General features: G+C 39.8%; 3 protein-coding genes across 3 annotated transcripts; all 3 read right to left on the bottom strand.

Annotated features, from left to right (window-relative positions):
- Positions 1–466: 466 nt before the first annotated feature.
- On the bottom strand, positions 467–9,001 carry tspeara (thrombospondin-type laminin G domain and EAR repeats a). The gene is made up of 13 exons (XM_073483537.1): positions 8,644–9,001; positions 7,173–7,396; positions 6,323–6,657; positions 5,851–5,941; positions 5,608–5,764; positions 5,385–5,516; positions 5,217–5,287; positions 3,967–4,128; positions 3,657–3,864; positions 3,020–3,252; positions 1,906–2,081; positions 1,713–1,814; positions 467–1,440 (listed from the first exon to the last, which is right to left on the bottom strand). Exons 1-13 carry the CDS (start codon positions 8,738–8,740, stop codon positions 1,287–1,289), a joined length of 2,142 nt encoding a protein of 713 aa, XP_073339638.1. The 5' UTR covers positions 8,741–9,001; the 3' UTR covers positions 467–1,286.
- Positions 9,002–11,704: 2,703 nt separating this feature from the next.
- On the bottom strand, positions 11,705–15,893 carry sumo3a (small ubiquitin like modifier 3a). Its single transcript, XM_073483539.1, has 4 exons — positions 15,771–15,893; positions 14,760–14,888; positions 14,549–14,620; positions 11,705–14,354 (listed from the first exon to the last, which is right to left on the bottom strand). The coding sequence occupies exons 1-4, from the start codon at positions 15,789–15,791 to the stop codon at positions 14,292–14,294; spliced, it is 285 nt and encodes a 94-aa protein (XP_073339640.1). The 5' UTR covers positions 15,792–15,893; the 3' UTR covers positions 11,705–14,291.
- A 1,291-nt stretch (positions 15,894–17,184) lies between these two features.
- Positions 17,185–22,874, bottom strand: pttg1ipa (PTTG1 interacting protein a). Its single transcript, XM_073484091.1, has 7 exons — positions 22,648–22,874; positions 21,811–21,863; positions 21,388–21,496; positions 20,703–20,805; positions 20,109–20,174; positions 18,572–18,618; positions 17,185–18,167 (listed from the first exon to the last, which is right to left on the bottom strand). Exons 1-7 carry the CDS (start codon positions 22,730–22,732, stop codon positions 18,130–18,132), a joined length of 501 nt encoding a protein of 166 aa, XP_073340192.1. The 5' UTR covers positions 22,733–22,874; the 3' UTR covers positions 17,185–18,129.
- Positions 22,875–22,893: the final 19 nt, after the last annotated feature.

Here is a 22,893-nt window from a genome sequence, read left to right as displayed (position 1 = left end):
ACGCGAACGCTAAAAATCAAAAATAATTGACGTTACATTCATTACACTACCGATTAACGTAGACATATTACGTTTAGTTTATTGTAATTTCAAGAATTTACTGTCATTTTATGAAACAGCCATATAAAATCAAGTTTTATAGCTACATTGATTTTATCAGCAGTGACAACTGAAGCCTCAAAAACTACATTTCCTACAAGTCCAATCGTGAAGTCATGGGGCTTGTAGTCCTGCAGAACAAACATGTTTTACAGCGTGGAGGTTTGAAGTCAAGTGCCCAGGGCCATGAGAGTTGGCTTGCATACCAGTCAAATACTTTACTAGGTACTTCATTAGCCACGAAATTGCTTTGAATAAAAAAACTTGTGTACTGTGGTTTGCTCCTGCAGGGTATGTATACCACCTACAAGCTCTAAATGAACATAGTTGTGAGTGATAGCAAATGCACAAACAAGTCTTGTCTTGCAAAAACATACTATGTCTGGTTTATTGTAAAAATTAAATAATTTACTGTCATGTTTCATCTAAAATTCATGCAGTCAGAGGCAAACAAGTAATGATCAGTCGGTTGTATTATGAGAACACACATTCCACTTAATAAACAAAATGTTAAATATCAATAGGCTATCAAATGTTTTTACAGAAAAGAGAGAAATCTTACACAGAGTTGTATTAATCTTGTGCGCATGATATTTGTGTTAAAATGAGGTACATCAGTTGTTAACCTAGCACCACTGATGCCAAACTCCCCAGACCTAAACCTTGAAAACTTGACATCTCTGAAATTAATCACTGCTAATTACTTATTTTTTCCTTATTAAATTGTTCAATTACATTTTCAGTTAAGTCTTTATCTCCATATATTATGGTCTAAAAACAATTTCAACAAATTAGGCTAACTTAGGTGTTACCCTAGTGGAGAATTAAATTTCATTCAAAATGTCTGGCCTAAAACTGAACTATAAAGATATTTACTCTAAGAAATATCAAAATCATTCCTCAACACCCACCAAGTACAATTTCTTTGTAACTTGAGAATGTAAAACCCTCCTCAGATTGATAAACTCCCTGAATTTCCAAAAACAATACCAAGGTTGTGACCTTAATGGTTGCTACAAACCTAATTGTATGTAAATTGTGAATAGGCACAGTATCATGAAGGTAAACTTACTTCGATGCAATCACACGATTTCTCACACAGAAACATACAGACACTGGATAAGAAGAACTACATGTACACACAAATAAATACAATACACAAAACCACAGGCAATCTCTCTTTTTTTCTAGTAGATTTTCAGCTTGAACACTTTGGAGAGAGGTACTTTGGCACTAGAGTAGATCAGATATGATTCTCCTTTGGAGCTGAAAAACTCCCAGTCACTGCACCCAATCGTTGGGAGCCAGTGAACGGGAACAAAGCCTTCATATCCCTGCCACCTAAAAGCAAACAGAGAGGAGGAATCAAATCAAGGCTGTATTTGCATATCAGCTTTACAAAAGGATCTAGACCTAAAATTAGCTGTCAGCCAGTTCCTAGTTCCTCCACTAGTGAATTCTCATTTGTCAAAGGTGCAGGTGTGCTTTTAATAGTCTGGCTCACTGAAGTTAAATAAATCTACATTACAACAGTGTAGGCGTATGTCTCAGCACTAAGTTAGAATGGCTGAATGATTTCACACTGGGAGGGGTGTTGTTGACAAGCTGAGTACCTGTAGAGAATGCTGTTGAGAGAGTAGGATTCTCCATTAAAGGAGTTAGCGACAACCAGAAAATATTCCTCCCCGAGGGTGAAGAACTCCCAGTCCACAGCACTGGAGAGACAGAAAAGGTATGTGGCGATGTCAAGAGTTTGAAATGGCAGCAAGCAGGTTATTACACAGTTAGTGTTCTCATAATCAGTACCTATAGGTCATAATATCCTGGAAGCGGACAAACAGCTGCCCATTCATGTCCAGTTCATAGATTGTGGAGTTGATGGCATATTGACTTGGTCCATTAGCAAGTCTGTGTCCGTTGGCAACAACTAAGAAGACTCTGCTTCCAATCTGGAACATTTCCCAGTCTGTGGCGCAGAACGTCTAGATTGACAATGAGAGTGAGAAACCATCCTTAATGTAGTAAGTATGTTTACTCAAGTACTGTACTAAATGCAATGCTGAGGCACTCTTATTTAACCTGCATGTAATTAAGTTAAAATGGATACTTTTTGAAAATGTATAGTTATGTTTCAGATTAAGATTTTACAAAAATGTTATTACTTGATAAACATCTTCTACTCTGCCCATCCTTCTGGCTTTTTGGGTGTAGCCCGAATATTCAATTATCATATGCAATGAAAAGAACATTTCTCGCTGCTTTAACAGCTGCAAAACAGACAATACTTAAAAGTTGGTTTGAACCTAATATTGTTCTTTACAGAGCTGTAGAAAAGCTGGAATACATGTAAAATCATTTCTGGATGATTTTTACGTGATTAATTTCCACCTGCCCCAGGGTGTTCTCAAAAATCCTCACATCCAGCTGTGGAGTTCCCCTAAATCATTTCAGCAGAAATGGTTTCTCATATGACTATAAATGTGTCAACGCTCTTTCCTAAAATGTGGCTACATTCAAATAGATGATTGACTATCAGTTACATGTCAAAGCACTGCCATCGCTCAAGCAAATCACGGCAAACCACACGCTCTGTTTTTGGCCCTGTCTTAAATGTTCCTTGCTTCCCATCTCTCTTTCATTGCCCTTTTATCTCTCCCTGTTTGTATTCCCCTTCCCTCTCTGTGTACAGACAAGATCGTTTTTCAGGCTCATCTCACAGATACAGATCTCATCAGAGGAAATCAAAGCCCAGCTGGTGAGAAGATGAATGACATGGAAATCATGCAGAAAATGGTTAATATCCATCCACACTCAAAACACCATCAAAATTTACCATGAATTGTGGTGTGGCACCAAACCAGTTTTTTTTAAATCAAGACATCAAGACATTTTTCTCCTTCATTTTATGCTCACCACATACCTTAATTGTCTGAAACACTTTGAAGCTTCCATCGACCCAAACGTAGATGACTGAGTCGACAGAAGTGGTCACTCCATCAAAGGCGTTTGCGACCACCAGAAAATGGTACGGTCCAACTGTGAAAAACTCCCAGTCATAGGCCCCTGAGGTCGGCAACATCTGGTAAACCTCAAAAGACTTTGTTGACCTGTCCCATTTGTATATCACACTGTTGATAGTGTGATTATTATTACCTGGAAGACAAACCGAAAAAGAAGGGGTTCAATATTTTGTCGTTGTGATGCCAGAAATTCTAGAAGTTAAAGGTCCCATGTTATGCTCACTTTGAGGTTCATACTTTTATTTTGGGTGTCTACGAGAAAATGTTAAAAAAAAACGTGACTTTTTCTTCTACTGTTCATTGATGTAGCGCCTATATTCACCTGCAGTCTGAACACTCATTTTAGTGCCTGTTTCTTTAAGAATTTTCAGAATTTTCCCAGTCTGTTCTGATTGGTCAGCTCTCACAGGCCTGAGCAGGCACCACCCACCAGGTTTCCACATCAGCTCTGCCAGTGTTTTTGTAACCATTGCCAAAATATACGACTAATATGGGACCGAAAACATGTAATCATATGATGTATATTTGGTTTTTTACCTTTCCTATGATTGGCCACAGCGAGATAGGTTTGCCGGTTGATGTTAAAGGCTTCCCAGTCCCGTGCACAGTAGGTCTGCAGAGTCTGGAACTGCACAAACCGTTTTCTTTTTTTGCTCCACTTGTAAATGACAGAGAAGTCCATCTCTGATTCTTTGTCAAAAGGCTTGTCTGACCCTCCGCCAGAGTTAGACACCACCAGAAATATCTAGATTGAAGTAACAAAACACAGGGAATATCAGCTGGCCAAACTATGTGATACATGTGCTCAATTCATATTCCATGACCCAACTCTTTCTTTTTGTCACACCTTCTTGCCCATGTTGAAGTGTCTCCAAGCTAGCGCTCCATATGTGCTGATATTCTGGTAGAGCTGGAATCCTGTGTTGCTCCACAGATACACAGCAGAGCCAGATGCTGCTGACCGATGAGCCATCGCAGCCATTAGACCCATCCCAGGTACCTGGAACACCTGAAGATTGGATTAAAAAAACATGAAAAAAACTGTTTGGAAAGCCATATTGAATGGTAGAAGGAAATCACATGATGGTGAAAATGAATACCACCCAAGTTTTTATGCAGAAATGTAATCAGCCAAAAGTGGGACTACAACAGAGAAAAGCATCAGTCACAACTGACTAAGACTGACCAGATTAAATTTCAGGAAAGGACACCTTTTCGCTGTACAGTTCATCCGATATCGCCATGTGGGTGTTGTTTCATCTTAATTAATGTGACACCAGGACCATCATTTCAAGTTGCCACAAATTCCTCATTGGGGGCCAGCTGATGTGACCAAATGGGCTGAGGACATGGCTGCCACTGAGGAAACTGGGGTTCATATTGCATCTGGAAAATATTGTTGTACTGTTCACTTATTATTTCCCTTTTTTCAGTTTACTGACGCAGTTTTTATAGGTTGAGGCAAAAAAAAACCTTGCTTACGTGAAGGAAAAGATGGCTTGGTTAAAATAGACCATTTCACAAAGTTAATCATGTGTAAAAAAAAAAAAAAAGGTAACTTCTCCATGTGCACATTTTTCCACTCTTTTTTCCCCAGAAGCAAAGCTATGACATTACTAAAACGTGATTGGTCAGGTGCAATGATCGTCCTGGAGCAACATTAATCATGGAGTTCCAGGAACAACAACAACAACACGGCGATATCAGATCGTGCTTAACAGAATACTAGTTCTGTTTCAACACTGACTTTCAATTGTTTTTTCTTGTGACCTTTTAATACAAAGCATTGTTTGTCCATTACCCCTTTTGGCAGGATGCATATCTGTCTTAGAGGCCCAGAGAGGTAAAACTAAAAAATAAAAGTAGAGAAAATAATTTTGTATAGCCGAACTTCAACAAAAGATACAGAAGTATCAGCTGCCGTACCACCAGACTACAGAGCAGCTATTTCCTCAGGCTGTGAGACTCCTAAACTCATCCTCAACAACCTTGAACCTTGATCTTGTGGTTAGTTTCCAAGTACATTAGGGATCTTTTCAATAGTCTAAACCCCACAAATGTATGTAAATATCCATGTTTTACAAAATGTAAGGATACCTCTACATCATGTGTCTCTGAGCCGGTGATGAGGACTTGGTGTTCCAACACATAGTCCAGTCGTTTATGATCTGAGCAGATGGAGAGGTGAGAATTTGGTCAAATTTAATCTAAATTGAATAAAAAAACTGGCTCAGGAGTGGATGGTTTGATTAATTGAGTCCACACCCTCTAGCACAGCGATCCAAGTTGTACCATCGCAGAGGTAGAGTCCTTTCCTTAGCGGATTGAACCACAGCTGGCCTTGTAGCAGCTCGGAACACGACCGCTCCAACCCCACTGCCACTCGCTCCTGGGTTTCTTTGTGATCAAAACATAAAGACAAACCTTAACTAGGAAGCATTTATGTCATGTCTTACATCACGCCGTAAAAAATGCATCTGCAAGTTACCATAGGAGGTTGCGTGGCCGTCACCGTCCCTCCCCGCGACAGACAGGTCTGAGAGAAGTGGTGGTACTGACAGAACTGATAGCTGGGGATCGGAAGAGGGGCAGATGTGATGGGTGGCATCTGATCCTGGCACCAAAACCAGCTGTCGCAACAGACCCTGAGCACAGAACAGCAAATAAAGATTTAACTGTTATAGAGGAAACTGTGATTTAGCAGTTTCTTCCTTATGAAATGTAGTCTTACTGAATACAAGCCTTTCCATCTCCCCCTGCTGCCAATGTGGAATCTGGATCCCTGAATGTTGAGGTCTGTGGGGAAAGGCCTGGAGGGAACACTGTTTGCAATAAAAAGACATAATTATTTCTAATAGCTGAGGTTAGTTGTTTTCTTCAATAAATTATCTAAAAATCACCGTAATTAAAGCAGTCTCTGTTCTGCTTCTGTTTTCAGGAGCAAGACAGGAATTGTATTGTATAGGCACTGTAAGGGTGCCGATTCCTCCCTTCTGTGCGCCATGGGGAGTTTCCACTAAAAGCCATCTATCACAAACTGTCAGGACACTGTGATATGGCTGCAGGGTGCGAGCAGATTTGGAGCAATGCCATTGTATTGTGGTGACGGATCTACTATCCCTCAAGGGAATTCAGAGGGAACAGGAAGAGGAGACACCCAGTGAACAGAAGCACTCAAGAGGAACGAAAAAAGGTGAACTTACATTTCCAGTGGTAAGCTACAGTCCACTGTGAGCCTGACTTGACGACTATCAACGACTAAAACCAGAGTGTGCCACTGGTTATCGGCCAGCCGGGCGCCTCGAAAGCCCCAGTGCTCCACGACCCCTCCGTGACCTCGAAAAAGGAAGTGCAGACGTTTTCCCGAGAGCCTCAGTCCAAGGATGATCCGTCCACGTTCCTCGTTACTCTTCACCCGCCTCTCCTTCTTCTCCATCCCTCCATGTTGCTCCCTCTCTTCATTATCCACCTTCTTCTCCACCAGCCCTGTTTTGTCCACTGTTTTTGGTTCCATTAAGGAAAAGATGTATTCATTTCGCTGAAAGGCAAATGGGAAAAACTATCAGTCACACTGTGTTTGACAGGAGTGAAAGTACTGCACAATTTGATGTATGTGCACTTAATGATTGATAATGAAAATAATAGTTAGTTGCAAGTACATTTCACAGGAAAATGATTGTTAGTTTTAATGATCTCTACTAACATTCTGCAGCATCTTTTCCTTTAGGTAACTACATTTAGTCAATATTATTTTGATACTGAATGCAGGACTTTTACTTGTAACAGAGTATTTTCTCCCTGTGCCACTCGTACTTTCACTTAAAGGGTAACTCCAACAATTTTCCCCATCAAAGTGTGTTTACAGGTCATGGGGAGTACTATTACATTGAGTAATAAACGTAGTATACAGCCTTTTGTGGCTCCAGAGGAAGCTGCATGTAATCTCATAAATCGCTTCTGGTGATGTCGCTCAATGACAAGTTGCAAGTCTTTTTTTGTCAGATGAGGACTGTGTCCATCAATCACACCACTGAGTATTTCTGGGACACTCACCTTGGCAGCACTGGAGGTGACTTTTAGTGTCACAATAATGGAGAACTCTTTGGGGAAAAGGTCGCAGTTGACCAGCAGCTGAGAGGAGGGAAAGCTCATGGAGGTGTGAGGGCTCGAGAAATGTATCCCCCTCACCGCTCCTGCCTGCTTCATGTGCACCCCTGGTACAAGTTTGGAAGGGTCCCTCTCAAGGACAAAGGACAGAAGATCCAGAGGGAGAAAATCTGAAGACAAATAAAGAGATCAGAAAGATTGCTTTACTGATTAAGCCTTTTCATTCTCTAATCTTGGGGTCGTGAGAGGTCACAAAATAAATCTAAGGGGCCCTGAGATGACTAATTGTATGAAAAAGAATCAAACACATTGTCTGCCACCCAAATTGTGTCTTTTTTTCAGACTTTTCTACATGTTTTAAAAGATTATTCAAGCTAAACAGCTGAGAAAGTTAGAATCACTCATTGATTGACTCTACGATTGACAAAATAGTTAACAGATTAATACATAATGAAAAGAATCATTAGTTTAAGCTTCAAAATAGTTGATCTCAAACCAACAAGAGAAAAAATGCTGCTTACCCATTAATGCATCAATAATAATAATCTATTGATAAAAAGTGTGTAATATAGTGTAACAGCTACAGGGGATGTTTTTCTGCACTGAGTACTTTTACTTCAGTTTTTTCTTCATATGTTACATTTTCATTAAATGATCTTTACTTATAATAAGGTACTGTTATGGTGGAATATTAGTACTTTTACTTTATTTTTTTCTTCATATGTAACATTTTCATTAAATGATCTTTACTTATAATAAGGTACTGTTATGATGGAGTATTAGTACTTTTACTTTAGTAAAGCATCTAAACAACACTGCTCACATAAGTTAATATATAGGCTACCTTATGAAACCAAGGGGTCACAAGTAGGCACAGCTTTGCTTCAAAGGGACGCGTTGGGAACAACAGCTATAAACTAATAAACCCATTAATGTCATAGGAAGCTTGAGTTCCTGACTCCCCCGCTGTGTGAGAAATAGCCCTGGGTTGCGTTGGAGCTATAGGAGGTTTTAGGAGGGGTTGTTATTAAGAATGACACTCTTTGAGGAGCCAGAATAATGGAAGGGAATTACGCCAAAATTGATGAGACATCATAAAAACATGTCTGTCCTGATGTTATGATCTGTATAGAATTGTTGTGGAATCCCAACCACATCCAATGTCTGTACTTGTTTGTGGATATTCATTTAAGTTAATATTGCACGCAATGCCGCGCACAAAAACACTCCCACTGTACTGTAAGTAGACGCAGACAGTTGGAATTATCCAAAAGAATTTTAGCTGGAGGGGTTTCCCAGGTTTTTTAGATGAAACAGTAAACCATTCAGTGGATAATCATTAACTCAAACATCAGAGGTAATAGACAGTAATGCTGAGGATGTGGGGAGATAAAATAGAATAAAAATGGTACATTACCTGTACAGTGTCTCCATGTGTCTGTGGTGGTGTCAATGACCCTTAACCCCAAGAGGAGGAACTGCACAAATATCAGCGATGACATTACAAAAAGCATGTTTGGTTCAGTTGCCAGCTGGTACAAATGTCTCCATAGTGAAGGTATTTCTCTTTTTCTCTATCTTAAATGACAGCACACACAGGATGGCTGTGTGTTCTTCATATTGATACGAATGAGTTTTTTCAGATCCCCAAACTCCAAAGAAAAATATCTAGTCAACAAGCTCTGCTCAAAATCATTAAAATAGCTTTCCTGGCTACCTAAGATTCAAATAGTCCCAGAGCATCTGTGTGTAGAGAGGAGTCCATTCACTTGTGTGGAGTATCCTGCACCTGCAGCTCCTTTTAAATGCCACAGCCATGCAAATCACTAACCAGCCTGTCAGTCATCCTCCCTCAACCGCCTCTGATGACACAGACCTGCCAGAGGGGTGAGTCGCTCCACCGTGTGTGTGTGCTCACTTCTGACACACAGACTGACAAGCATACAGAATATTTTACTGTAACGACACAGAAAGTTTAACCTCATGAAAAGAGGCCATAGCAGACAAAATGTCTCTTTTTTAATTAAAAGGCAACAACAGAACATGTGTGACCTTTGATCCACTAATGGATAGATGGATATGAGCTGAGCTATTATCATATTAGCTGTTATCCTGTAGTTTATTACCTGAGCAACTGAGGTATGTGCATGAAGCCAGCTGTGATATTAAAGTCTCAAAGCAGGATTATTATTTGTTGAAAGTGTAATAAAGTCAGTAAAATTAGGAAAACACTGCAACGGCAAGAGGGCCTGGATCAAATAATACTTTTATTGCATTAATTTTAACCTACTTGAATTGGATAAATCGCAGGAATTTGACTTTTAAAAAACTTTCCAGCAGTCTCTTGATCATCCAGGGTCACCCAACAATTTAGCACCACTTCAAATAACTTGATAACATCATTTTCCAAAGTCTATTTCAGTCTGGTTTGTTGGTTACTATAGGCAAATAATCAGAGAGACGTAGGCATCTCGGCTTGTGTCAGATCTCTCTGTAACCTCTCATCCACCGGCCCGGTACATTTACAAGGCAAATGCACTTTGTCTCTCTTCTTTCTCGCCCACATTAAGATCATAGACTGCACAGAGATCAGGATACAAGATATCAACTCTGCCTTTCTCTTCTCTTCCTCTATCCATTCATTAATCTTTCTTCCTTCCAGGCATGACCACGGAGTGGGTGTTGCAACCTCCTGTGTGGTTAGGGATCTGTTTAGATGCAGAGAAGTTAATGTAGATTGTGCACTCATGCGCATGTTTTTCCTTATTCCTGCTTTGACTCATCACCTGCTGGTCTTATCGCTGTTCCAGCTGTGCTGAATGTAACCATTCAGTCAGTGTATCAGATGAGATCTGAGGTTCTAAATCAGGAATCAGGTAATAAAAGACGTGCTGAAAGTAAAAGGATAAGCTCACCCAAAAATTAAATATAATCTTTATCTACTCCCTCCTTCATGCTGATGGAAAGACAAGTGAAGTTTCGCGGTCCACAAAACATTTCTGCAGGAAAACAGTGGTGCAGCATTCTCTGAGGATCTTGGGGACTTGGATTACGCCAGGCGAACTGCATGGAGCCATTTTTTTCAGTTGTTTTTTTAATGTTTTACAACAAGTCCCCATCTACTCCAGTTGTTTACAACACTGTGTTGCCGTGAAGCTCCCGACATGAACTCTAAAACATCACCTGACTTTCCATTTGCATGGTTGTAAGAGGATAATGACTGAATTTTCAATTTTAGGTGAACTTATCCCTTAATAATAGACTTGCGTCATTTTAATTACTGAAGTCTAATGTACATTTGTGTTTTAATTGCTTTTCTTTTGTTTCATATTGTGTTTCTTGGTGTCCTTGTTTAAAACATCTGTTTTTGTTTGTTTTTTTATGATTATTATATTTATACTACTGTCCATGTTGTACATATCTGACCAATAATGTATTCATATTTAGACTTCTGTCTCTGCTGCACATATCTGATCTATAGTGTATACACTATATCCATATCATAACTCCAGCTGTTCTTTTCTGTATGTCTTGCTATTAGCATAGCCTCTACACCTGCACTGCCTACTGCAACTGCTGCATATCTTAACGCTGTGTGATGTGATGTGCAGATATTGTGCAATATGTGTTGATATGAAAACGTCTTATCAAAACTGATATCACTGATATCATTTTGGACAATTTTCAAACTGTAAAATATTTCGCCTTCATTACATATCTTTGTCACAAGTGTTTGATGCGAGAATATTAACAGAATACAGTCATTTTTCATATTTCAGCCCTAGAAATCCTGTATCAGTCTGGCTCCACATCTTACCACTATATATAGCTATTAACATTACTCTGCACTTCACTGCTATTTGCACTTATGGTGCAAACTGCATTTGTCTCAGTACTTATACTCTCTATACAATGACAATAAAGTTAAATCTAATCTAATGGTGTGCTATATGTAGGCTGTTTCATCACAGAATTAAACCAAACCAGACCAGGCAGAGACATGAAATTATGATGGCTCACTGGCACCACCTGGCTGACTATTTTCTTGAAGCCACATGTGGTGTTTCCATCCACAGTACATTGGCACATTTTTAGCAGGCAGTGTTCCAGTGGGACCTGAAACCCTGTCTTACATAATGAACGGCTCAACAACTATATATAATTCAGTGACATCATGTTCTGACAAGTGACAAAATGTCGCATACCAGGAAACAGTGAGATTAAATGGTAGAAGGTCATGGATCCCTACCTGCAAAAAATATAAATGCTTCTTAGTAATACAATGACAGGCATCGTAGCATAGTCTATCAATTTTGTGGCATTAAAATAAAAATCTATAAACTAAACAGATTTAAGGTTTTTTATCCTCCCTCAACATCCAAGAAATAATCCCAGAAGTCATTGTAGAGCATTAAACATTTCAGTAGGTGACCCGTTTTTGAATACACACACAAAATGATCATGCACGTGACGGCAAATCTGAGTACCAAACTATATTTATTGTATACAGTAGTAAAAGACCACAAATAATGTACAAATCAGTAGAGAAACAAATAACATGACAAGACCTGGGCCCCGTTCTTCATACATTACAAAGTTCAGCTCGTATGTTGCTTTGTCCAGCGTACTCAGCTCCTAAAATGCAAGTGGATGGCTGTGCTCTTATTTTGTAGGACCGGAAAGATGAAATCATGATGGCTGCTTGTGACTGGCTTGTGCAGAGGCATGTCTTCAAGAGTTAACAAAGATGTCTGTACAACACAATATCAACAAATGCTTGTTGTTAGTGACTGCGGTGGAGGATGAGAAATGGTTTGACCTCAGGTAATCAAAGATGTCAGAGAGGACAGTAGTGAATATTTCACACAGTTGGTGGCGGTGAAGTGAAGCTTTTTCAAACATTAATGTCAAATATTCATTTCCAAATGAAAAAGGTATTGAAGTTGACATGTTTTTATTAGATAGAATGATACAAAAATACAGCTAAACAGGATGTCGACTACAATTTAAATACCATTTTAAAAATTACAGTCCTTTCTAAAATGGCTGAGCAATTCACTAACAGCTATGACTAAAAAAGGCCAATTACAACTGCAGCCCATATTGCATCAATTCCATCATCAAATACCGCATGATGCAATAATTTCACCTATATTGCAAATGTCTAAAGAACAGTGGTTTTTGAAAATTTTGATTTTTCTTCAAATTGCTCTGGTTTGCTTTTTGTTTTAAGTATGACTCCTTAACAAAAAACCTGTTCAGTTATGACAATACTGACCTGTGAGGAAAGCTGTAGCCTCGTCTAAAATAAATTAAAGTAGGTAAACTTAAAAACGGTTGCTATGATCCAACTTGTTCGTAATAAGGTTGTACTTTTGCAGGTTCTGAGTGCAAGGACTACTGTCTTCCAACAACAGACACATGATAATCCCGACTGAACTGAAATACTCAAACTCATGTCAGGCCATTGACGATCAAAACTGAGCCAACTCTGTTTCCATATACAAAGAATGGGGCCCTGTGGGTATAGAACACTTATCTCCCAAACTCCACTTGTTGGCCTCCCTGCCCTCCCGATATGCAACAAACTGCATGCATCCTTTCTCCGAAACTGTAAATTGCTGGAGACACTCATCACCACATTGTTGGCAACACGGCAGTCAGGGTTGTGTACAAATAGCCTCCAACTCCTGCCTTTAACACACAAGGAAAACAGCTGGACAGTTGACATAGCAGTGAAAAGTGTCTTCGAAATGTGATACTAACTTTTATTGTATATAACCTTGCTCAAACTAGAAGCTGCTCATCTTCAAAACAAATCTAGAATCAGTTGTCCTGTCAGCCTACATACGCAGGGACAATACAGAGACAGCTGACCCCAAAACAGCATTGAGGAACAACCTTCTGGGTATTCCCACCCTCCATTTTCATCCCACCCAGAATGTAAATCCCAAAAGCATAACCGCTTGTAAGAATACCATGGGAAATGGACATTGGCCCATCAGAAAATAGGGAAAGAAAACAAAAAGTTATGTATTCCATGTCAAGAGACTATCTCACCAGAGCCCAACCAACTCCACTTGAGGATTAATTAAATTTCAGGATCTGTCTGGATGAGTGAACAACAGTCTGTACCAGATACCCGGAAAGAACCTCTATCAATTAGTAGAGGTCAAAGAGGAAGCAAATAACATTAATGAAATCCCTTAACATGTGACAGTTTTGACCTTGCAGTTTGCTTTTAGAGTGATCAGAGTACATCAAATATGCAACAGAAGTTCAGTCTTTGGAGAGTTGGTCCAAGCCCCACAACATTTATCTAATATCCGCCCTGATACTTCTGTACAGAAAAATCAACAAGCCCCCTGGGTGTTAATTCTTGAAAGAAAGAAAAAAAAAATCAAAAATACAAAACAAAAAACATTGCAGAACTCTTTAGCAAAAGCAACTAGAATGCAGAGAGAATTAAAATACCTGTTTGACAGAAGAGCAGGAGTCACCGTTCAGACAAGAAAAAAAAACAAAAAACACACACAAGAAAGCGAAGTGAAATGGAAGGCGGGTGTGTAATAAGTTCAGATAGTGCTTCCATTTCAAACCATTTTCATGCCCTCCGACTGTGACCCCTGGACAAAATCTTGCACAGCCTCGCGTTTGACCCCGATGGATGTAAAATAATGTGACAAACTACAGGATGCTAAGCTTTCACCGGAGAGTGAATGAGAAGCACTGACAGACCAGGAACAACTGTGACGCGCTGTTGGTCCAACCACAGCCTGCAGTGCCGGAAGGAAATGTCATCCTGATTGACCAGCAGAGATACTGTTGTCGCGCACAAGAGTTCAGTCCTGGCTGAGGCAGTAAATAAACAGCTGAGGAGCTCCCCCCCACACACACCTGACGAGAAACCATGACAGACATCTTTAAACTGAGGAAATAATAATAATAATTATAATAATTATAATAATAATAATAATAGGCTGCGAGGAGCGATGGGGAGGGGAGGGACAGTGAAGGTGGCTGAGGGCGTGGTCTGAGGGTGGCCGTCAATGAGGTGGGGAGGGCTTAGCAGCGCCCGCCTGTCTGCTGCTGGAATACATCTATGGTGTCTTCATCTTCCATCTCCAGCTGAGAGGAGCAGAGTGAGAGGTTCCAGTTAGTGGATGTAAAAAAATCACTGAACATGTAAAATGGTTTAAGACAATTCATAGTCACTGAACAGTTACATTGCACATTCAGTGTTAAATATACTGAATTGAAAGAAATATCATCTCAGCGAGGTTTTGGGAGAATAGAACAGTGAATAGAGGATAGTGTCTTACCTGTGCAGGTGTATCCGTCTCATTGATCGGCTGGCCATCAAACCTGAACCTGATCTGCCTTATTGCAAGGCCCTGCAGGAAGAGACACACCAGACAAGAAGCTGAATCCATGCACAAAGGAAAGGAACGAGGTATTACAGTAAATCCAAAATAATTGTATGTTGTTGAAGAGGAGAATGCTGAAAAGCAGTCATTTGGGCTTTTAGCTCACCTGTCGTTCGCAGTACGCCTTCATTAGTTTGCTGAGGGGTGTGTGCCTTTTGATTTTGAACTGGACCACCGACCCATCTTGCCCTGCAACCTTGAGGTTGATGTGATCGTTCTCAGTCTTTACTCCCTCCTGCAGAGACAAAAACGTGTTTCATCAGGTAAATCAGCCAGTTTTAGGTTGAACCACAAACATTGCATTACACTAGAGGCACACCACAAAAAAAGAGTGTTATCTCACTGTTATCAGAGACGTATGCAAACCAAGCAAGTTGACTGCAGCCACAGATAGCCTTGCAACTTCCAACAGAAATGTCACAATAACGACGTAGTAACCACGGCATGTGGTGCAGGAATAAAGTTACACCATTTTGCACGCGTTAACAAAACAAAAATACATTGGAGTAATTTTGCCAGGCTATAAAAATGTGGCCAGGCGGGCACAGATGCTAACCTTAGCATGATTAGCTCCGGGCTAGCTGGTTGGCTCCCCAGCCCTTTAAGGACCGCTGCTGAGTTTAGCTGCCGGCTAATGCTGCTAGCAGTTTTTTTGTTGTACCGTGCCCAAACAAACACAGACACTTTTAAAAACAACAGGGACGGCACTGCTAAGATAGTTTTTATTGCAGTGCGTCACCTCGGTTTGCGCTCTTTTGTCAGTGCTGCATTTGCGGCATTTGCGGCGTTGCGGACATAACGTGGTCCCCGTTTCGACAAAGAAAAAAAATCCGCAAATGACAATCATGGTGTAATTGGCATTTCTGCTCGCTATCGTCGAGGGCCTAGTTAGCAGGTCAGTATATCTCCCATTTCCATCCACGGAGGGTCATTTAAGCGCATATACACGCACAAATGGATGTGCAGGTACTCATTCATTTGCGAAACAAACACTGCGCCGATTCAGAGAAACGTGCAAACCAGGCCATTTTAGATTGCACATCTGAGCAATGGTTTGGCAGGAGCTCGACTGAGCCATCACAACACATCTACAGCTGGTCGAGGCTTCATATCTTACCTTTGGCTTTTCCTCTGACATCCTGGCTGTATTTCGTGTGCGGGTTTTCAGGAGAATCGGTTAATTGGGCTTTATTTGTCTTCCTGCCGCCTTCTGTCCTCTCGTCTCTGCCGCTGACGGGTGCGCGCTTTGGACCGCTAGTATAAATAAATGATTGGATCAGACAAGGACCACGTGACTGCTAAACCGCGGGAGCGCGGACACGGGAGCGCGCACCGATGCAAAATACTCGAGCACGCGAATCGAAAGTACCTGAAGGTGATATCTTAAACCTTTAACTAGCAAATCATTCGTGCATGCGTTTGGTTGAATTTTCTGTAACTCACACAGCTATAAAACACAATAAACAAACAAAAAACATTTAACTAAGTCAAGAAATAAAATCAAAACATGTAGCAGTAATCTAAAATTGCTGTATGGCTTTGAAAAATATAACATCGTACAACATCAGCCCCCACAGAAGCAAAAAAACAAAGTTTCAAACATATTATTTTCTTCAGATGTGCCAATATAACAAGTGTTGTAAAAATTACCCAAAAGACATATCTGAGTAAAAGTGAAGATATCATGTTCAAATATTGATTTGGTAAAAGTTAAAGTCGCCCGTACGAATACTACATGAGTACTTGAGTGAAAGTATGTGAAATTAAAGATACTTATTTTCTGGCAATATGTACTCAAGTATTAAAGATACAATAAAAGTAAGATGACCTACATGGATGTATATACTGTATACTATGGGTCAACCAATTGACTGCCTGATTGATTATCAGATCCAATATTCTGCATTTTTTTCTAATTGTCAGTGTTTTTTTAATCTTATTGCTGATAAAAAATAAATTAATTTGAATCTTTGCCAGGCTCTGATGCAGCACACAATGTGCAAAGTTGCTAAAGTTATTAAATCAATGCAGTGGAGTAAAAGTATAAAGGTAGCAGAAAGTGGAAATACTCAAGTAAAGCACAGCAAGTACCTCAAAAGAGTACTTAAGTATCGTACTTGAGTAAATGTACTTACTTACATTCCCTTACTGGATGTTACTGTGTAATTATAGGATAAAATAGGGTACAGGCATGGCAGGAGACTACGCAATCTGGTTTAAAGTTTGAAAGTGAAAATACAAATCAATTCAGCAATGTCGACAATAAAAAAAAATCATTTTAAACATCGGATTTGATTTATGCTAATAAGTCGTAATCACTGAGTTTCTGACATCAAATATCTGATATATAACACCTACAGTGGAGAAATATATATGTTCTTTACCTCACACAGCAGATGTCAGCGTTCAGCCTCTGACGACCTTCGGTGAGGCATTTTGAGCATCTCGATTGTTTTAATCAATGAACTTTCACTTTTTAATGATTTAGGAAACAAAATATGAGGCAAAAGTTTTAATAAAAGCACAGAAGACAAAGCCTAGTCTTTTATTAGGTCTATGCATCTTTACAGGGTATACAGACAAACATAGAATAAGACTTTACGATCAACACATTCAGCTTAAGTTAAAGGTGCAGTGTGTAGGATTAAGGTGGACTTAGGAGGATCTATTGGCAGAAATGTAATACTATTCAAATGTTTTATTAGAGTATAATCACCTCAAAATAATGAGCCTTTTATATCTACAAAGGGATAGGATCCTTTCCACTGAGTCGCCATGTTGCAGTGATGATGTTTCTATAGTAGCCCAGAACGGACACACCAAACACTGGCTTTAAAAAGGGCCACCATAGGGTGAGGCGATTCTACACACTGGACCTGAACGAGTACAAGGCAGAAGATATTATTTTGACCCCATGGTATGAACAAGTTTTTTAAAAAACTTTTAAAAAATGGCCTTTAACAAGTTCATTTTAGAATAGGAATGAGTCGATTTGAAAGAAGAGGAAAAAAATCACACAAAGTACAAAAATAGGTTTTAACGTCCAAGTATATCTCTAAATCAGCAGCAACTCAGGCGAACGAAACAGATGCAGCAGATTTTCTAAAGTCAAAGGAAGGACTTGTGCAGTAACCAAACTTGATTCTCTCCATTCTGTACAGTTTAAACTTAAGACTTACGCTTATAAATAGTATAAGGAGACTGGTGCTACAGGAGCCAGCCACACTATTGTCTTCAACAACACTGTTGCTACATGTGTCTATTCTAGCTTTGGTTACAGCCTCTTGGGTCATCACATTGAGCACAACACAACATTCCTATTCATTGGCTGGAGCTCCGAGACTGCCTGTACAAAACTACTGTCACTTCAGATTGTTTTAGTTATAGTATACATGAATTCTCAGGTTATGTCTACTTTCACGACTACGAGACAGGTTGTTGTCTGTCACAGGTCAGGGGGAAACAGAAGGGTCCTCTCATGCAAATTTGGAGTATGGATTTGGTCCACTCAGGCCTGGAAACACATAAAAATAATCAGTAAAGACATGCATTGATATAAAAGAATAGGTTGAGATGAGGGCTGGGCTCCATGGCCTTAAAAAATTATCTTGTATCGTGATTTAGCCTATATTTTAGGCTGTTTGCCTCGGTTTTTAGTCATTGTGCTAAGCTCAGCTAATCGGCTGCTGAGCAGCTTTGTAGTTACTGTAAACACATGAGAGTCCTATCATTCTTCTCATTTAACTCTTGGCAAGAAAGCAAGTACTGTAAGCACATTTCCCAAAATTGTCAGACTGTTTCTTTAATGTCAAGTGTAAACCAGAAAAAGATAGAAGGAGCTCACATTTAGCTTCCATGTGTGTGATAACAGAGAAAAATAATAAAAAAGAAAGTTTGTCAGCATGACATAGAGCTCACCATATTTCTTCCTGATTTCCTCGTGTCTCTGTTTCATCTCTGCCTTCCTGTAAGGACAAAACATTTTCTTCTGAGTCACATTTACTGATAATATTTTCTTTACGCCCTCAAACACTCCCCAAAGTCACATGACCACAAACCAGTTCGGGCTGGTAGCAGTTTGACGTGAGCATTTCTCCACCATCTGCGCTGCTTTTGTGTTACGCTATGAAGGAAACTGATATGGTCATGAACAACAATACAACAGGGACAGCCTGTGTGGCAGGTAAACCAGGAGATAAAGCTACACATTGAAACAATTAAGAGACTACCTGAAATAGGGAACACTGAGGAAATGTTAACGTATCCAGAAAAGGCCAAGTATTGACCTCTTTCATTGCACTCAAGTGTCTCTACTGGATGTATGTCTCCAGAAATACATCTACTGTATGTGTGCATTTGTACTGTAAAGGCAAATATCAACAAATATTATAAACCGCTGCTGAATCAAGAATTTGGCTGAACTTTACTTGAACTAAATGCACATTAAAAAAAAGCCACGGGCACGACTTAGCAAACTAATTTGCACACAGCAATATTGAACAAGTACTTACAGGCCACCTATAGGGAGTCAGTCATTACATTTTACAGGTGATAGCCCACAATGACTATAGTAACATTAGTCTACATGAGAAAAAGTTACACTCAGGTTGAAAGGGCTGCGTACATGGAAACATTAATATAGGACAAATGAGGATAAAGAGAAATGTTTACATGTAGCAGGAAGTACAAGCTAAGCAGAATTGATGAGGAAGAAAGCTCCTACTCTGCTACTTTATACTTCTGCTCCACTAGATTTATTTGACAACTTTAGTTACTAGTTACTTTGCAGATTTATTTTAATAGGGTTATTTAATAGTTATAATTGCAAAAAAGTGTGTGTTTATTGGTCAATAGCATCAGTCTATTACCAATAGTATACATTATTCTGAAAAATACCTTTCTGCATAATAAGTATTTATACTTTTTGTATTTTAAGTGTGTTTTGTTGCAAATACTTTAGTTCTTTTACTCAAGTAAAATTACAATGCGCATCTTTCACTTGTAACAGAGTATTTCTAACCTGGTGTTAACAAACCTGTAAATCTTCTATGATGGAAGAGCTTGGACTAGGTGGTGGCGGTGGAGAAAGGGGTCAGAATGTGTTCAACAGCCCGCTGACTCACGTCCGGCCAGTTTGACTTTAGATATGGTCTGGTAATCAGACTGAATTGCTGTTTTGCTTCACTACTTTTCAATATTTGAACTGCAGGAAAAGTTTGAGACGTGTGCAGTGATTCAGAGGTAGGCAAAGAGGCTAGTTTAAGATTAAGAATCAAGTCCACCTTGTGCATTTGAGGTTCCTTATGTGGAGATGGATATTGTCTCCTGAAACATCTCTTTGTGCAGGAGAGCTACTGGTAAACTATAGATATAGAGGTATCATACACACTCAAAAAACAACAAACCATGCCATGCTTGAAACTGTGTTACACACTAAATGAACATCATTTCTCACCTTTCTTCCTGCTTGGTTTTTGTCTTATTGGCTTGTCTCTGCATCTTGGCCTCTAACCTTTGGGATCTGACACACAAACACAAGACCAAAGTTAGGGTGAGATTAAATAGGTCATGGAAAGTTAAACAGTGTGTGCTTGTGTGTATTTCAGGTGCAGACGCCTTCAGGTAACCACACCAGAGCTGGAAGAAATGTACAGTACGTGGCCATAATATCTTTACGTGATTAGACAGCATGATATCATGAAGGTCAATTGCGAAGAAAAGTCACATGACAGAGTGACAAATGAACTTATCCCACAGCAAGTCCTCAATGTGGCTTTAACCCCACTAAAGTCACACTTAAACCTTCTGTGGCAATAAGAGTATACCCAAACCTAACCATTTCTAAGCTAACACATAACTCTAGCCATTTTTTATACTTATACCTAAACTAGGCAGCAAATGTTAAGCCATATCTTTCATTGATAGCCGGCAATCAATTATTGTTTAATCTGGTGCAGCTGGTGCCTCAGCTTCATGTTGAGGATGATTTTCGTCAGTTACTCTTCAGACGTAGATCAAGAGGGTCAAACATAGCTCAGTGCACACTTACCCAAAGTTCTCACACTTGCAGCAGCAGAACAGGCAGACCAGGCCGGCAATGATGATAATTCCACCAACCACGGCTAAGGTGATTATCAACGCCTGGAAGTTCACTGCAGACGAACACAGAGAGGCACGTAGACAAAGTTATGAAGGGAATAGGGTTAGTGTCACAGATCTAACTTCAAGGTAGGAAACAGAGATGTTCTACCTCTTTCCTTAACCACTTGTGTAGTTTCTTGATCTCAATTTTATTTGTATTATGTGTGAAATAATATCTGTAATGCAATACAAATATTTGTTTCTTACCATTGTAAGATAAAGTGATTACAGTACGTTTAATGGCAGGTGATCTTGTAATATATCTACTTTAGTTGGCACACTCCCAAGACTCCAAGTCCATACTGCTAGCTGCACGGCTAACTGAGCTAACTAGGTAACGGCAGCTAAAGTTGCCAGCAGTTAGCGGTTACTCTGATGATATTGTTTTGACTAGTGGCTGATTCTTACATAATGCACCTTTACGAATGAAATGAATGGATATCTGACTTTAAGTTGATAAGTGTTTTTGTATCTGTATATGTAAATGTATTCATGTAGGCATACAAACATATCTCCAATATATTCTATTTTTTTATATGCAAATAAATATAAAATAAATTTTTTTCAGTGTGTGTCTGAGCGCGCTCTCTTACTCCAGCAGAGACCCCAGCGTGCATCATTCAGTGGGCAGAGTGAATGCGGTGGAAGGATGGTCCTCACCGGATATGTGACACATGACTTGGTTTTGATACACCATAAGCACTGTGAAAACACCAAAACACATAATGACCTCTTTGTTATTTCAACAAACAATGAATCCTGAGGTATTTGGGGCAGATGAGGGATACTGTCTAATACACACACACACACACACACACACACACACACACACACACACACACACACACACACACACACAAAGTTGAAAATGGTGGAGGAGGGTGGGTAAGACAGATCGGTTACTCCTCAAACCAGTTTGACAGGTGTGGAGGTGGAGGAGGAGGAGCCACTGGCTGTAGTTCCTCCACCTTATCTTTTCACCCAGAATGAATACAACACAGAGGAAACAAACTCACCGTCACGTTATTAAGACATTGCTCACAGCTTGTCCCATTCTTCGCCTCACAAGCTATGGGAGAAAAAAGTCAGTTAGTTTAGTCAAAACACAAAAATGAAACACAAGTTGCTCTATTGGAGAGATTTGCTGAAAACACTACAAGACGCAGATTAAATGAGGCCTGTGGTTTGTTCCCACTGCGGCTTTTGTAACCAGTGCTAATCCTCCTGGGACATTTTCCATGGAGACACAGCACAGTAAACACACAGGCTGCACACCAGTCACATTACTATCAGCAGACTACACAGGACAACAGCTGGGTTTGTGTCAGTGGACCCACGAATCTGTAGAACCGAAGTCTAAACAAAGTGTCATTCCTGTTTTGGTTCCTTTACTCTGAAACAATCAAGGACCTGAGGGGGGTTGAGAACTGGAAAGAGACTTGTTCCTGCTGAGAGGTTTCAACAATACACAAAGATATTAAACTAACAGAGGCACAATCATATCAACAACCACTGTTTGTCTTGCTTTAATGTAGCCTTTACATGAGATTTTCTGAATTATTTAATGATAAATTATCTTAAAACTGAATATACAAGCAATGGGAGAGTAATCAGGACCAACACAGCTCAGAAAAGTTGTTTGGCTTCTGTGTGTCCTGCTCTTTTCCCTTGAATCTTTGTAATTGTAAGACACAAGAGAAATATCTATAAAATCAAGTGAGGATTTCTTGTGTCTACACGTTTTACCTAGGATCTCACATGACGCATCTATGAGCGACTAAATGAGAGGAATAGCTTTTCTTCAGCAGCCATTAATTCCTCAGTCACCACAGAGTTCCTGTTTCCACTCTTACCTATGCCAGGTGCCGCAGTCTGTGCGAAAACTGTCGCCAAACCGGCGACAAGCAGGAGAGCAGGGACTAAAATCCGTGAATCCATAATCCGACCACTTACACGAAGATTATTCCAAGTGTTATCCTATTTCTCAGAGTGTTGTGTGAAACCTGTGAGCGCAAAAGAAGAAATGTTTTGGCTGCTCCGGTCGACAGCTGAAACTCGGTGTGAGAACCTGCCGACGAGGAACCAAACGCTGGATCATG

This window comes from Pagrus major, chromosome 16 (genome assembly GCF_040436345.1).
Source record: "Pagrus major chromosome 16, Pma_NU_1.0".
In the NCBI taxonomy this organism is placed as follows: Eukaryota; Metazoa; Chordata; class Actinopteri; order Spariformes; family Sparidae; genus Pagrus; species Pagrus major.
Note: the sequence above shows the minus strand (reverse complement) of the source record. Positions and strands in the feature narration are given on the sequence as shown.